Here is a 16,760-nt window from a genome sequence, read left to right as displayed (position 1 = left end):
TCTAAAGAATTGCCCATCTTTCTAATCAGTATAACATAGTAGTAATACCAATAAATTGAAATGAGTTTTAGGGGAACTCTTTTACAGCAGCTAGGGAAAAAAATAATTTACTAAAATATTGGCAATAAATAATATATTACCTTGGAAGATGTTTTTTCCATCTCATTCATCCCATTCTCAGAAACCATTTCAGGGCCACCACCTGGAAAATAAAAAGAAACAGTTTTATAAAAAGCTTTGATTCGACGATGCTACGATGCTAAAATTAAGTATTAATACATGAATCTGATAACAATACTATTTTATGGTGTAATTGAGATGGGTCGCTATACAGAATAAATCGGCTGAATATGTGGGATCTTAGGCACACGTTTCTTATTTTCCTGCTAAACATTTGTAAGGGTTATATTTATAGGTGTGTTCATCAGCTCAGTATAATTTGATGGGAATAGGTACTAATGTATCTTAAAAGTGTTCCTATTTCTTATAGATAACTAATATCCTTAGATGGTGTGGTCAACAGTTCGTTGGATGGCATCAGGATGCGAAGCTATAAACCCGGTAAAAGATTTTCTGCCATACAATCGTATAAATCAAATTACAATGTCAATTGGTAATGGTATTTAAATTAAAATTAAATAATAACATATTTTAAAATTACTTTAATCATAAAAAAAAAGCGCACGTTTTTATAAACGAAATAAATCTTCAAACTAGCAATGTAAAACATGAATTTATGTTATATCACTAATTATTCTGTGCATTTTACAGTATTATTACAAAATATATCAATAAAATGTCAGGAATAAATATTATATTACCTTTAAATAAGTTTTTTCCACCTCATTCATAACATTGATCCAATGTAAATACTATAATCAGTGGTTACTTTACGAATCACTTTAGTCAAAGAATCCTAGTTTATCTCCGTACAACTTAAAGAAATAAATATCTTCGAATAAACCGACCTTTTTTTGTGCAATATTTACTAAGTAGTAATAACTTATGCAAACTGGTAACTGTGGATATGTAATCGAATGGTAATAGTACAAGAGCCCAGGAGGGGAAAAAAGGCATGTATCTCACCCCAATTTTTGATTACTTTAATGAAAACTATGTATAATTAATAGTCAAAATTGATGAGTCCGTCAAGTATAGATAGGGGGAATAAAAAATGGCGGCTGTTTCAAAGCGATAAAAAAAACTAATTTTTCATTCTGAGTTCTATATCTTAAAAAGTAGGAACAATACAAGAAAACCTAAGAGAACGTCATTTAAAGAAGAGTAAATTTGCTAAGATATGAGCCCTAACAGAGTTATTTACGTTAAATAGTTTTCGAGATATAGCTTTTTAAAAAGCAACATTTCATAAAAATGTTGTATGGGACGTACTAAAAGATCAGTAGTTAGTTAATTTATTTTGAAAAATTTATATCTCAAAAACTATTTGACGTACAGATGTCTATTAGCACTCAAATTAAAGCTAGTTTAATCAGCTATAAAGTAGTTAATGATGTTTATCTTCGTAAGATTAATAGTTTACATGAACTTTGCTAAAATAAATTGATTTATAGTTGTTCGGACAAATTTTCATTTGCCAAATTCATATTCATGTGTGAATATCTTAAAAACTACTACCCCTACGAAGATAAGTGCCATAATCTACTTTATAGTAAGTTAAATTTCCTTTATTTTGAGTGTTGGCAGACATATGTGTGTCTTATGGATCTAGAGATATATTTTTCAAAATCCAACATTTTGTGAGTTTATTTTGTCAAATATCATAAAAAGTACTACTCTTACAAAGATAAACATAATTAACTATTTTTTAGTAGATTTAACTAGCTTTAATTTGATCGCTGGCAGACATCTGTATATATAAATAAATAATATTGAGTAGGAATCAGTTCCCAACCCTCATAAAAAAAATACAAGTAAACAATTGATGACCATTTTCATTCATATTCCGTTTGATATTAAACTGTTATAGAAATTCTAAAACGCCAGATTTTTTTTTATTACACTGAGATAAGAAGCACTTCAATTATCCGTGCTCCTTTAGTCCAATGTAGATTAGATTTCTTCACCCATATAGTTTCGTCTTGAATGAAATTATCCCGGATGTTATGTATTAACGGATAAGTGTCAAGATTTGGCGCCGCCATTTCGTCGAGCTAACGAAGTTTGGAAATTGAACTCTCAAAGACACCAATTTTGAACAAATGTTTCGAAAGAAAATTGGGCCGAGTTTGCTTTCTGAAACAGCCAACCTACTTAGAAAGAAGGTTCACTGGTATTGGCTCAATCGAGAAGGATCCTTTGCTGGAATGATTTAACAACCGCACATGTTTCGAGCTTCTAATGAACTATAAATATCTTACTTAATTTAATCCTTTGTTTGGCAAAGTTATACGGTTGAGAAAGCTTTGGATGGGATTCAAGAGAACCTCTTTTTTGCGCATTTGTTTTTTCATTTCCTTAAATTTGGTAGTGCAAAGAAATCTATTGCAGCAGTAGATGGGATCCCCTCAGCAGCAGTTGACCAAGATTTTTATGCATTCCAACACCATTCCACTTGGCACAAAGAATCGACAAAAATATCAATTTAGGAGTTCTCTCAAACATGTGCTTCATCTGTCATCGCCTATATTTCCCCCTCAAAGTTGCTTGACCAGTTGGCCCGATTCAGAAAGATCAAAATATTTGCAATATGCTCCCAGATACCTGCACTATTTATGAAATCTACAGCTGAGCCATTCCTGTATATGTGGAACAAAAAAATCAACAATCACTCAAACATAGTTTTCCTTAAGTGGTAGCGCCATTAAAAAGAAGATGTTAGGTGGTTAAAAAGATAATAAGTTGCAGGGTCCTCTACGGATTATTAACCTTTTCTTCTTTTGTGCCACACTATAATGACTTATGGGCGTAAAGACGCGTCCAGCCATTACTGCCACAGTTCTCGGTTTAGAGACATGTTTCGGGCTCGGTAGAGATTTCTCCTCTTGTACAAACGGTCGACATATTGCAGATACGGCTTTAGTCGGCCTTGAGGTCTTCTACCGCCAGGGAGGTAATCAATAGTTTTTAGTATACGTTGGTTATCTTCTTATCATTGGTTATAGCATATCATCACACATATACATCACACAATATCGTCTGTTTACAGAAGAAGCCGGATCAACACGAAGACTGGATTTCCTCATCCTTGAAACGCAATACATTTTCTTCCTTCCCATATTTTGTTCCTTTAGAAAGAGTCAAATACTCCTTGAATACCAAGGAAAGCGATATACATATGTTAAACCGGATTTTCGAACAATGAACGAACCAAAAAAATATTATTTGCTTGAATGGAAGGAAAAAAACAAAATAATTGGCTCAGAACATTCCTCTTTGAATAAATATAGCAGGAACCCATTGAATAGATCTTTGATATAAACCACACAAAAACTTAATGATCAGAATGAACAATTTAAAATATTGAGAAATGCACTAGAAAAAAATGTTAACATTATGTTTGAGATATAGCAATAACTAAACTAAAAGATTTTGAAAAGGTAAGAATCGATAAACTTTTATAGGTGTATAATTACAAATACAAACATCGTACAAACAATATATTTTTTATGAGATTCTCAGCCAATAACGGTATTTATTTATCTATTATTTAAAATCATAAATTAGATGATTTTTGACAGAAGAGGGGATATATGTAGATTCATTTGGCAATGCATCAAATTTTCAATTTTTAGATTTTTTTGGTATGAGTAATAATATTTTTCAGTTGTATGATGCATTTATCTTCGAACATATGGTGACCGAAAATTTAAAATGTTTTCGATACATTGAAAAAATCCTGTATGCGTATAAGAATCGAAGTTCGGAATTTCAATTATGTGAACACTTACCTGGATTTCCAGTGACCCTTAGAAGAGGTATCTTAACCTTTTTGTCTTCCTGAGACATTTCCATTTCTACAAAAATCTTTTTTTTTTTTTTGTTAATGACCGTTAGCAACTTTATTTCGATCTTATAACAACTTTAAAAACCATTTTTTGAAAATCCAACACTACAACACCATTTTATTTTATTACAACACAACAGATGTGAAGATGCCACCTGACAAGTTAGCGAAAATAACTGAACTAACTACAAGCATTTACATTTTATGTACCCTTTATTATCATCGACCAGGTATGACAATAAATTAGCCCTATCTCTTCAAACTAAAAGCAAGATAAGATAGAAAATGTTAAAGCTATTGCTAATGATGATAAAAACCTTTCACTTCAAAGCACTTAATTAATTGAAATAGAGCATTATGTGTAAGTAACAATGAGAATACTTATCTCAAATACTCAAATTATTCCTCTTAATCTGATACCTGAGGTATATAAATATTACATAGAAACTATAAGAAAAAAAATCATCAAACGGTCGATGACTCATATAAAAAGAATATTTCATTTAATAATTTAGAGTTTGTGGAAAAAAGAGTAGTATTCACTAAACTGCCTATTTTATCGATAGGACAATGTATAGGTTTTGGTTCATCAGAAAAAGAAGAAATGCTCAGAACTCACTAAAAAAAGAGTTTTTTTCAAACTATATCTGAAAATAAATAATGGAATAGGGAGACAGAAAATTACTGATAACAGAGCAGATACTAACAGGATGAGTTAGAAACAATAAAATAAAATAAAAAATGGAACAATGAAATAAACGAGGTGTGTGGGAGGGGGGGCAGGAGCATTGAATATTCCTGAGAGAAGGGGGCCTCCAACAAATGTGAAAATTTTATAATAAATCAATTTGTGATCACGTTCTAGGAAACAAGTTCCTGGAAATCTTTTTCTATTACAAAAAAAAAAAAAGTATTCGATTGAAGATTTGTACCAATATAATTTAAATAATAGCATATGACACCGACACCAGAATGCCTTCTACAAAGTTTTTCTATTTTTATTGTTATATCATCTTATTTTCTCTTACGAAAATAACATTTTATGGGAATTTTGGTTGGGTAAGTAACATTTTAAGGCTATTGATTTGTCGCTTGAGAATAAAATCTATGGAACGAAGCGTTGTTGAAAAATAGGTTTATACAGGAAGACGATTTACACGTGGTAGAGCGTAAGTAGTTGATAAAATTGACACAGAAGCATTTTTACAGTAACTTAAAGATTTTTTTTTTTTTTTTTTTACCGCACCCGGACCATATTCCATTCATCTATACACACGGTCAATCACCAATAATCTTCCATTAAAGATTTTTTGTTTTAGTAAAAAAAATACAAGTGCATTAAATACAAGCACAACTACATTTTGTTTAATAATAGCAACGACTATCAGTGATATTATTGGAGTTAAAAAGTAAAAAATATATAAGTCAGCATTGTACAAGTTTATGAAATTGAACCAAATACGAACGACTAGGGAGTTGAGACGTCGAACTTAGCAGCCTCAGAACTGCAGAGGAGCCGGTTCGAATCCAATCCGTGGTGCCTTGGTGATATTTCATGACGGTCCCACGGAATAAAAACTTGAGCCTTCCACTCTAGTAAGAATATGTGGGTTTTCTGTAAATAACCCTTCCGTATGCCAGAAAAAATGTCATAATAAAAATATCTAATAGTACTTTATAATGAAAGAAGGCCGAGGTAGAACTTTAGCCCATACTTTATTAAGAGATTCCTCGTTGTGAAATCGTCCTATTATCATTACTCACCTTAGGCTACATATTCATAAGAATCAGCTAGCACACTTAGGTGGTAATTGATGGAAATACATCATGGGCCATCTAATATCGAAGTTTTGGGGTAAATTTACCCTAGTGGTGCTAAGTTCGAAACTTTTACGTTCTACTGCAACTTTTTCTACCAACTCGAAAATTAAATTTTAAAAATAGTTACACCCGAATGGAAACTTTAATCTATTTAAATGCTTTTACATCAATAAACAATGTCGGTATTGTTCTGAACATTAAATAACTTTCAAAAATTCATTTTAGTTTTTTTTAAGATATTCTAGGTTATGAGTATTTCTTGATATTTTTATCTGGACCATAGACTGAAGTTACAACAAGGTTTCACTGTACCTAAAGCTCACTTACAAAAATTAAAAAGAAAAATCGAACAATTTTCATCTTTCTTAAAACCCAACTGTTTTTTAAATAATTAATTCAATAACTTTAAATTTTGGTCTAAAATTATTTTTAACGTTTTTGTTCTATACAAAAATTAAATTATTTTTTAGACATAATTTGGAATCCGCTTTAACGTGAAACGGTTCTTGGTAGAAATTTGTTAAGAACAGAATATCAAAAAGACTTCAGAAAGAGACTGCCTGTATTGTAAACATTTGCACGAACCAGCAACATTGAACTGTCTGTTTTTATTTGAACATAAGATTTTTTAGTATGCCACATTTTATTTAGGGTCATTTTTAAAATTATTTTATTTATTTTTGTCCCCCCATTTACAGTTGTGAAGAAACTAAACTAAAGTAAAAAAAAAAAAGTTTTTTAAATTGCCGTTTGATTTTCCAGACAAAAGAAACTTCCAGTTAATATATCAAATAATTTCTTCTTCTTCTTTTTTTTTTTTAAATCTGTAGTGATGTAAAGAGTGTTGCTATGTCTAATACTGCCGTAAAGAAGAATCACGGAGTAGGGTAATGTAAACGGAATGAGGTGTTATATCATCTGTTGACCCTGCTAACAGTTGGAGATCAAACATCTAGTAGCGAAGAGAGCAACAAGTCAAAACCATGGTAAGTATTTTTACATTCACTTAACTATAGGTGGAATATACAGTTAGAGGATATATTGTGATAGAAAAAAATTTCTGATTCGACTCACGACGAAAATTTACGTTTTTAGGTCTCCTGCGACCAAAAAACCAAATATCACAAAACATTCTGTGTTTGTAAACAGCTCAAAAACAAAAAAAAAAAGCTCAAGAACGTATGGAACTGAAATTACACATTTAAGGAGGTATTTGCTCAATATATTACAGAAACTTATTAGATAAGATCGACGACTGCTCAGAAGTGCCACTTTTTAGAATTGATTTCTACATAAACGGCTCTAACGATTTTGATTAAACTTGATATATCGATATACAAGAGATCTTCAATATCAGCTAGGTCTTATTGTCATTGAAATTGTCTGACTGGGCTTAAATGCAAAATTTTCAAAAATAATTCCTTAAAAGTATCTTTAATTTTGTTCATATGAAATAATGCCCATCTCTCATTGATAGTAGAAATATAAAATGGATAAATATGAACCATTAAAGAATTTACCTAAAGTAGAAATAGAGACAGAAGTTTGAGAGACTGGAAAATCGAAAACAGGCGAGAGCGCCTGAACCCATTCATTTGTACACAACTTTATTATTTTTTCTTAAACTATTATACTCTTGAGAGGAGTTGATATTTGTTGTTTGCAACCCGAGAAACTCTTAATTACTAATTTTTATATATAATCAGAAAAATAAGTTTTTAACAATATTTTTGCCTTTTCAGGTCCTTTAAATTTTTTTCAAATATTTCCAAACCTGTGATACCTTCAACATGACTCTATCAAACCGAGTAAAACATGTATGCTGCTTATAACTTTAAAGACTACACAAAATGATACAAAACCGTCTAATTTTAGGAGTTTTTCTTCATTCAATTTTTTTCGCCTAATAAAGGCATAAAATGTATCAGTTTTTGGTGTGAATGAAAGGGAATAAATTCAGCTTTCCAAAAGTTTTATTCCGAGAAAAAGCATTTTTTTATTATCTCATAAATAGCAGAAGGTTTAACTAGTCAATATGGAAGCTCTCATTTCTTACTTGAAAAAAAAACAAAAAAACAAATTGTCTGGTAGTTTGTCAAGGTGACTTTGGCGTATAAAATTTTCAAAAATTAAAAAAAACAACTAATTATAGGTCATTTCTCGAAGATCGGGAAATAAATTGTGATGAATTTTTTGAATAGTGGATTGGCCGGAACATGATCCTCTAAAAAAATCGATTCTATTTCTTTCAAAAATTTCTTTCTTAATAGGACTTAAATGCCGAAGTTTTCAGTACTTGTAAGATTTTTTAATTGAGAAATCCATCTCTCATTAGTAGTAGTAATAAACAAAGGATAAATATGGCAATCTATTGCCAAAACAACAGAATATGAATTTGATAGTTAAGGAAAAAATTAAATTTTTTTTTTGTAAAAAATTAAATGGAAAATTATGTAAATAATGACCGCTTACTTCACAAACAATATAATTATATTCAAACCTAAATCAGAGTAGACTTCTAACACGCTGTTCCCTGGCAAGGAAAAGAAGAGAAGTAGGAATTATGGAAAGAGATATCTAACCATTCGATATATCGTCCACATATTATCTACCAAACAACCTGAGAAAGTTTGAGTTCTTCATTTTTGTATTATAACTCCACCTGATTTCTGTGAACTTGGCCTTCACCATTATATTATCTTCAATAGTACAATGAATCGAAGGGATGGATGTCGAAACAAAAAAGATGGGTCTGGATATTAATGGGGAAAAAAGCAAGATTGTGTTATTGGGTAAGAAGCCACTGGACCAGAGGCAGAGTCGCCTTGTAATGGGCCCTTATAATTTCGAAGTGGTAAGAAGTTTTTCTTACCTTGGCTCTATTATCAATGAGAACCAGGATGAAGAAGAAGTTAAAAGCAGAATTGCTGCTGGAAATAGAGCCTATTTCTTCATTGTAAGGCTAATTAAAAGCAGACTTGTTAACCGTACCACCAAGTTCACCCTGTACAACACGTTGATGAGGCCAGTCTTCACAAATGGTGGAGAAAAGTGGACCCTGAGCAATGAAAGCATTAACCTGCTAGACAGGTTAGAAAGAATAATTCTGAGGAGAATCTTAGTGCTCGTATGCGAGAATGGTAATAAGCGAAGAAGGAAAAATGGAGAACTTTTTGGGCTCTACAAGGAATGTAGCATCTCCTCGTACATAAGGATACTGAGACTTAAATATCTTGGCCATGTAATTAGGATGAGCGAGAAAAGGGTGGCTCATAAACTGTACAGTTACGTTCTGGATGGTGTGCGGCAACGTGGTAGGCCGAAGGGCCGATGGAGGGATATTGTGAGGCGGGATCTGCGATAACTGAGGATCCCAGTTATCCTTACTGAAGATAGAGAAAGATGGTTGGCGGCCGTTGAGCAGTTCATATTCACTTTTTTTATCTTGAAAGAGATAGTGAAGTAAAAAAGGGGAGGAGTTGACCACGTCCTCAGAGCTCAGATAAACGCTGAAGTTAATAGGAAAGTCTACCATTATCATCTAAACTTAAACATAAGGCGACCAGTGAATAACCCCTATTTCTCTGCCACGCTTCTGGGATTCATCATAAGGCCCACCTATTTGGCTTCACTTTTTTTGGCTGCTCATTCTCTTCGTTAAACACCCTTCCTTCATAATTTAGAAGTATCCATTGATAGTAAAATTATCTCTTGGGTGGACGTAGAGGACAGGATTTGAAGGCTGTGGTTCAATTAAAGCAGCAATTATAATAGAGTATGATATAATAAAAAAAAATAGAACATATTGTCGATGGAATAGTACATTAGCACCCTTTATTAATAATTATGGGAGCGCGGTGGCCACGGGCTAAAGCGCTTGGCTACTAACTCCAAGGACCCGAGTTCGAATCCGGCTGGGCAGAAAATTGTTTTCTGTTACACTGTAGCCGTGAGTCAACGCCTGTGGATTCTGGAGCCCTCCTGAGGTTTTAAACTGGGGAACCTTAATTGGGTAAAAATCTGGCGGTCGAGCGTGATTATGACCAAATCACCTCCTTGCACAACCGTTGGTCTAGTAACAGTTCTTCCTTACTAAGTACTGAACTTCTGACCCTTCATGGGTTGTAGTGGTACAGATTTTTTTAAAAAATGAATAATTATAAGAAAGTCTTTATTGATGATTATGATACAGCACTTGAAGGGAATTATTTACACAGTGGAGGGCTATAAACGAGAGAATCGCAAGTGGTACATATCAGGAACAAAAGGTACCCTATCTCAAAATTATCTTTATTGTTACCATTACCCTTCAAGTAAATGCTTATTATTTAAACTATTCATTCATATATTTATATTATTCAAAATGACATTTATAAAGCTACAAGTTCGTACTTATCAACAACAAGTAACAAGTATCGTTACTGTAACTTAAATTTGATACGAAGTCAAGGAAAATCGTATTTAAAAAGGATGGATGTTTTATTTGATGGAATAACAGAGTATGAATTGTTGCCTTCATAGGAAAACCCAATTGAATAACTTCTCAAGCAGATAATTGCTGTGAGGTCAAACATCTTACATAGAAGTTAACTTTTCATAAATCTCCTGAGCACGATCACTCTACCTCTCAGACCGTTCGAAAACTTCCAAACAATCCTGAATTTCGGTATGGTAAAATTATAAAATTAATCATATGTATATATAGTTGACCGTAAAGATTCAAATATAACAAGATGGTCAGGATTGCGGTCATAAAAAGAACAAATAGTTAAAAATATTTTAATGTCCGATGTTTCGCCCCACTTTGCAGGGCTTCATCAGGGCTGTTCAAAGCGAACGGTTGAACAGATGAACCCTGATGAAGCTCTGCAAAGTGGCGTGAAACGTCGGACATTAAAATATTTTTAACTATTTGTTCTTTTTATGACTGCAACCCTGACCATCTTCTTACATATAAAATTAATCACATTCGCTGTATATCAGTCACGAAAATAACTTTCAAAAAGTGGTCCATTTTTCACATTTATAGTTTTGTTTTAGGAAATGTGGTACAAAAAGAAATTTAACCTTAAAGTACTTAAAAGAAATTTTAATTATTTTCATATATATAGCAGTTGTGCCTTAAAACCGGCAATGCTTAAAAGCTTGGTTCGAAGTTCTTCAGGCTGATTTTTAGTATCCTTCATAAGCATTGCTGTGATTAAATTTTATTTTAACTTTAATTCTTTTTTAATAATTTATTTCTCTATTATTAATATTACCTGTAAACGTGGTAGGAATGAATGAAATGTGGTATGAGCGTTATTATTACTTAATTTTCTTAATTGAGAAAAATTGTAATATTTTACAATAAAAACAGTTCATCTTCTTTTAGAATTAATTAATATGTCTTCCCAAACTCTTTCTTATATTTTTTTAAAATTCAAACTCAATGCCATTTTTCATCAAACTGTAAATCGATTCTGATCATATATTATTAATTTTTTTTAAATCCTTACAGAACAAATTTCAAACAAAAATTATGTGTATTACCCACATGAAGCACACTAGATGTATGATCACTTACCGATAAGAGTCGTCGTAGTAATGCAGTAACGTATGCAGGTAATGTATGAAGTAACGATAATGTATTCCAAAAATACCAAAGAGCTAACTGGACCTGTTCAAAGCTACAAATGAATTGAATTACGCAGAGTACACGGTACATACCTTGAGATAAGATCTTTATAGACCATCATAGAGAGTGTGTCTAGCTCTTATCTCGAGTAATATTAGACTTTTTCAGTTAGACAAAATATTTCTGTTTATGTCATGTCATCACAAGTGGTTTCTGAATCAGTTACTTTTCTAACAGTTTTAATAACAGTTCTCTGACATTAAATAACCGCTCTTTTGCTTTAAAAATGGAAAAGATTCTAATACAACCTGGAGGGCTTAAAATATATTTCATCTTCTTATAACTCCAGATACAATTATTCCTTCTACAAAACTAATTAGAAAAAATCTTTTTACAGGATAAAATTGGCTTTTATTGATACTAGAAGAATATTTGGAATTTTAAGCGAAATTAGCACACTTTTTCCATCCGTCACTAAATAACTAAAACCATTTGACAGAATAACTTGTTCCATTTTTAAAGTCGATAAAATTTTCTACAATTTGAAACCAAAATGAGCTCAATGTGACAATAACTTTCCAACATACAGCTTACCACACAGTGACCATTTTTCTCCAAAATGTTTTCTCAAAAATACTCCTTCCATAATAGCAACTATTACTACGAATTTGAAGTAATTTTTAAGCCGATTTGGTTCTTTTAAAAGTGGTCGATTACCAAAAATATCGACAGGTGGAATTAGAAGGAAAAATATTCAAATTATCGTTTTACTTTTTTTATTTGATTTTAATAAGCAGAATAAATAAAATATAGAACTAAGGTTTATAATATAGTAATAGTTTATTGATTTCATATATATCTCATTAACATTCGATTATTATAACTTGGACAGTTACGTACAATATTTTTTTTTTTTAACAGATTTCATGTTCCTACGACTCTGGTACCATTAATGATACAGTAGGACATTTGTCCCAACCAGTACAAACGTCAAGTTTAGAAAAGTTTCTGACAATTAAAACTATTTAGTACCTAGTTATTAGTTCATGACTACAAACTACTTTCGGAAAAAACCTATAATTTTAAAGTTTTCTACTAAATGCTGTGGGTTTTACAATGATTTACAAAAGAGAGCGGGATATATCCGTCACCTGGAAATTGAAATCGACCGATTCTATCATCCGGGATACATTCCATATTTACTCTACAATTCAATTTCGAATCGTTTTTCATCGAAGCTTCTTATTTTTTCCAAAAATAAGATAAATCATATTTATTTTAATATTTTCCTTAAAATAATCCGTTTAATGTTATTACAATGGCTGTTCCTACAATTATATTACAAGGTTATACTTAATACTAATTATATTACTAATATAATACTAATTATATTACTACGAAATTCTCCAGTGGCTTAGTTCGGACCAAATTTTACAGGAAATACTTTATTTACTACATAGTATGATTATATTAATATTAATTTTGTGGAAATATACAAATGGCGCATGAACTTTGTCATGGAGACTTTTTTTTTGCTTGTGTTCTATAAGCTAGTTCGGTAATTTGTTCATTTTGCACCAGATATACCAAGCTCTAGCTATAACCTTATAGTGGTGTAGAGGACCCTGAGTTTATATTGGGAAATGCAAATAAAAAACATTAACGATATAGCAAAATAAGATTGCATACAAAATGTAGGACGGTTTCTTATAGCATATTTGTGTTGATTTTAATGCCAATGCTACGTTGCTTAACAATAAAATCTAAGGGACGAGTCTATATGTTCGAAATTTGGGCGTGTCAAGGAAAATACTTTTGCATACATAAACGAATTTAATCATACTGTACTGGGGCATTTTCACACAAACCCGTGATTTCTCTCCAACTGTGGACTAAATCGGATGAGCTATTTTCGAAATATAGATGTCAAAGAAATAGGTTTGTGCATATGTTAGCGAAAAGAGTAGATTGAATTTGAAAAAGCTTTTTTTTTCTTCTTAAGAATTATAATTTTTATCTATTTATTTATTTATTTTTTTCTAACCTCCTAGAAAAATAAAAATAAACAAATTAAATATATACAAATAAGAAATGGATGTATATATGCAGGCAAATATGGATCTTGGTTTGGCAGAGTGCATTATAAGATAAGTTGCCGGGTCCGCTGAAGGCGGTGTCATCGATGATGGCCTGAGTCTGCCGTGAGCGTACTAGGAATTGGGAGGGGCTATTCCCGCTGGCGTTGAAGAAGTGATGACTTCAGGCTGTAGAGCCAGAAGTCCCTCCCAAGGCGAGAACATCGACCAGGGGAACAGTGCTCCGCCACCTCCCAGGTCTTGGTAGAGGGGTGATTTCTCGGAACAGTGGATTGGCACAGGCTTTCAGCCCATCAAAGAACTTGATGTGCCTACGGCCTATGAATTCTGGCACGGTTGGGAGTTGGAGCTCTGCACAAATTTTTCTGTTCCTGGCCCGCTGGAGTGATGTTCCTCGTACTATTCGCCTCAGGAGGGAGTTCTGGAAACTCTGTAGGTTGGTCAGTGTCGTTTTGTAGAGGTATCTCATTAGTGGTGCACCGTGGAGCAGAGTTGGACGAATGATGGCCTTATATATTTGTAGCTTCAGGCGCAGTGAAAGTTATGACGTCAGGAGATGGTAGAGCCTATGCGACTTCTGCCGGGCCAGCTTGAGTCTCCCCTTGGTTATTTTATCTTAATTTATTTTTTTTTTGTAACATTGTAAATAGTTAAAAGCCCCCCATTTGCACGAGACTATAGCTCTAGCCACATAATCGATTGAAAAAAAAAATTAACTGTTATACTAAATAAATGCGTATCCCGTATGATATAAACGCATTGTATAGGTAATTACATTAATGTGTTATAATAATTATGTATACAAAAGAATATTTAAACCCAACCATTCATTACTAGTAGAGAGGTTCCTTCCCACTCATGACAACGCAGACGGTGAGTAAGCGCCACAGTGCTCCCCTGCACACAGTGGATCCCACAACCTACCTTAAAATGCCCTTCAGGCAAAGAAAGAATATTTATGTTTATTATATATTATTATGTTTACATATGGTTTTGTTTGAAATAATAAAATTATTAGAAGGATGAGAAAAAAATTTGTTCACGCTAATAGTTTTGATATAGGTGTACCATTAAATCTTTACCACTACAACCCATGAAGGGTCAGGGGTGCAATACTTATAAGTACTGTATAAGGCTTAAATAATTAAAAACAATGCACCTGGAGAAGCAATGAATTAAAGTTTTAAAATAAAATTATTGTTTCTTTCTGAATCAAAACAAATTATCAACAAAATTAATATATGTAGCAGGTCAAATGAAAAGAGGACATAAGAAAGGAAGACATCTTATAGATAAGGACAATATAACCAACAAAATAACTATACAACCCATACATTTTTACCAAATTAATTAATTATAAGAACATTACCGTGGAATGTTTTCTAATGAGATGTTCGAAGTTCAATTGCTTTCGTCGCACTGCCCAAATGCGCAATAAATGTTGTGGCATCTAGGAAAAGTTTCGTGATTTGAAAAATCATATCGTTTCTTTGCATAACAGTGGGAAATCTAATGATCAAAAATATAATTTATGATGAATATGATTTTTATTGATATTTTCAGCCCTTTAAATTAGAATACTGTTAATAAGAATTTAGAAATGTTGATTTAAAATTAAAAAAGGAATTGAAATTCCTGTATAATCGAAAACGGGAGCCAAAATTTGATCTTAAGATCTTAGACTAGAACGTTATTGCATAGCCAAATAGTTGATAATCTGTATTCCAATTGACAATGAATTCTCAATATTATCAAGGATGTCGCAATGCTTTCTTATAATTTATACCAATTAACAAACCGATTTGTAAAATTGTTGAAGTGAAAAATGATCAACTGCCAATGCATTTCACCACTGAAGTTACTAATATTAACCGGATCGTTACGGGTTGCGTAATTCTTCCCCTATTTCGACACTGAATCAATAATAATATAAGGAATCAATACCATAAGAAATTATATTCTTCTTAGTAATATTACTAATTTTTCTGGGACCTTATCAGGCGAATGTCCTAGAAATGTTCTTAATTGGAACAGTCATTAGGAATAATATCAATGTACGTCTTTTTAAACTTTGAGCAACTCTCATTATCACATATTATTATTTACCTCCATCTGTTATTAAAATCAAATGATGATTTAATTGAACACACACTTGTACAAATAACTTACAACATATTTAACATATTATATTATTTAGTTATGTGAACTCGAAATTTAATTAGGAATGATCTTTTAACGGAAGCAGGGGAAAAAATTAATTAAATAATTTTGAAATGGAATTGGTTTACATATAACCAAAGATTATCGCGAATATGAAGGTGGGTCTTAAGGTTCGAGGAGTATGGACAGTCCATCACCTGCTGTATTCTGTCTCCGTTTCTATACATTATCGTTGTCGACTTATTCAAACCTTGACCAAAAATCTCTCTTAATGGATTTTTATTTTTGATAAATCAAATTACTGGACCTGGCTTCAATTCATATGCGGGATTAAATGAACGGTTTTATAGATAATTACATAAATGTGGGATATTCCTATTTACGTCTGAGTAAACCCGAGCCATGTGGGCGTGGCTAATTTCCCTCTTTTTGACCTCACTAGTACTTTAAGAAGTGTAGGATATGTCACACCCCTTCTTTAAATTTAATTAATTTTTTCCCCTGCTTCCGTTAAAAGATCATTCCTAATTAAATTTTCAGTTCACATAACTAAATAATATAATATGTTAAATATGTTATACGACGAATTGTGTTATTAATATACGAGATATATCGTAATTCAAATTTTGCTTTTTACTCAAACCGTACAAATACAGCGAGGATAAGCTCTACGGGATAGCCTATAGCTGGCGTACTCGGAGTTATCTCAACGTACTAAACAATATTTTCGGCAATTTTCTTTAAGCAAATATTTTATAAAAAGTTAATGTCATTTATTGGTTATTTTAGGTAAATGTGCTGTGGCAGGTGTATTTCTGGACCAAGGATAGAGTACAATAGCCTATTGTCACTGTATTATGAAAATAAGGAAAGATAAAATTTGCATCGGTTGATTACTTTGTAAATTACGTAAACTTTTAATTGATTTTTAAACAAACTGTTGTCGCTATTGAAATTTTCATTGATTTATTTTTGTCTGTTGTCGTACTTTCCCACAAGGGATTTAACATAAAAATCATTTTATTTTTTACTGAAATCAGCTGGTTTTATGCTGTATAGGAATCCAACGGGAGTCTTGGGCCGACGAAGGAAAAAGAAA

At 32.1% G+C, this 16,760-nt stretch overlaps 1 protein-coding gene and 1 long non-coding RNA gene across 8 annotated transcripts in view; one reads left to right on the top strand and one right to left on the bottom strand.

Annotated features, from left to right (window-relative positions):
* LOC106679411 (peptide transporter family 1) overlaps positions 1-16,760 on the bottom strand; it is a 104,141-nt gene that overhangs the window by 21,985 nt on the left and 65,396 nt on the right. For 2 of the 4 annotated variants that reach the window (XM_014418558.3, XM_014418556.3), the window contains one exon: positions 141-202. In XM_014418558.3, coding sequence (XP_014274044.1) covers positions 141-202 — 62 coding nt within the window. Of the gene's footprint in view, positions 1-140; positions 203-3,911; positions 4,168-11,354; positions 11,452-16,760 lie in introns of those variants that run through there. The other 2 variants (XM_014418559.3, XM_014418557.3) reach the window with 2 other exon arrangements.
* Positions 3,764-16,760, top strand: part of LOC106679412 (uncharacterized) — a 35,637-nt gene continuing 22,640 nt past the window's right edge. For 3 of the 4 annotated variants that reach the window (XR_010844923.1, XR_010844921.1, XR_010844925.1), the window contains exons 1-4: positions 3,764-3,938; positions 6,619-6,774; positions 6,884-6,997; positions 11,289-11,392. This is a non-coding gene — a long non-coding RNA (uncharacterized lncRNA). Of the gene's footprint in view, positions 3,939-6,618; positions 6,775-6,883; positions 6,998-7,530; positions 7,713-11,288; positions 11,393-16,760 lie in introns of those variants that run through there. The other variant, XR_001342959.2, reaches the window with a different exon arrangement.

Source organism: Halyomorpha halys, unplaced genomic scaffold (genome assembly GCF_000696795.3).
Source record: "Halyomorpha halys isolate HHAL.00 unplaced genomic scaffold, Hhal_1.1 Scaffold200.1, whole genome shotgun sequence".
NCBI lineage: Eukaryota > Metazoa > Arthropoda > Insecta > Hemiptera > Pentatomidae > Halyomorpha > Halyomorpha halys.
This window is presented reverse-complemented; position numbering and strand designations above follow the sequence as displayed.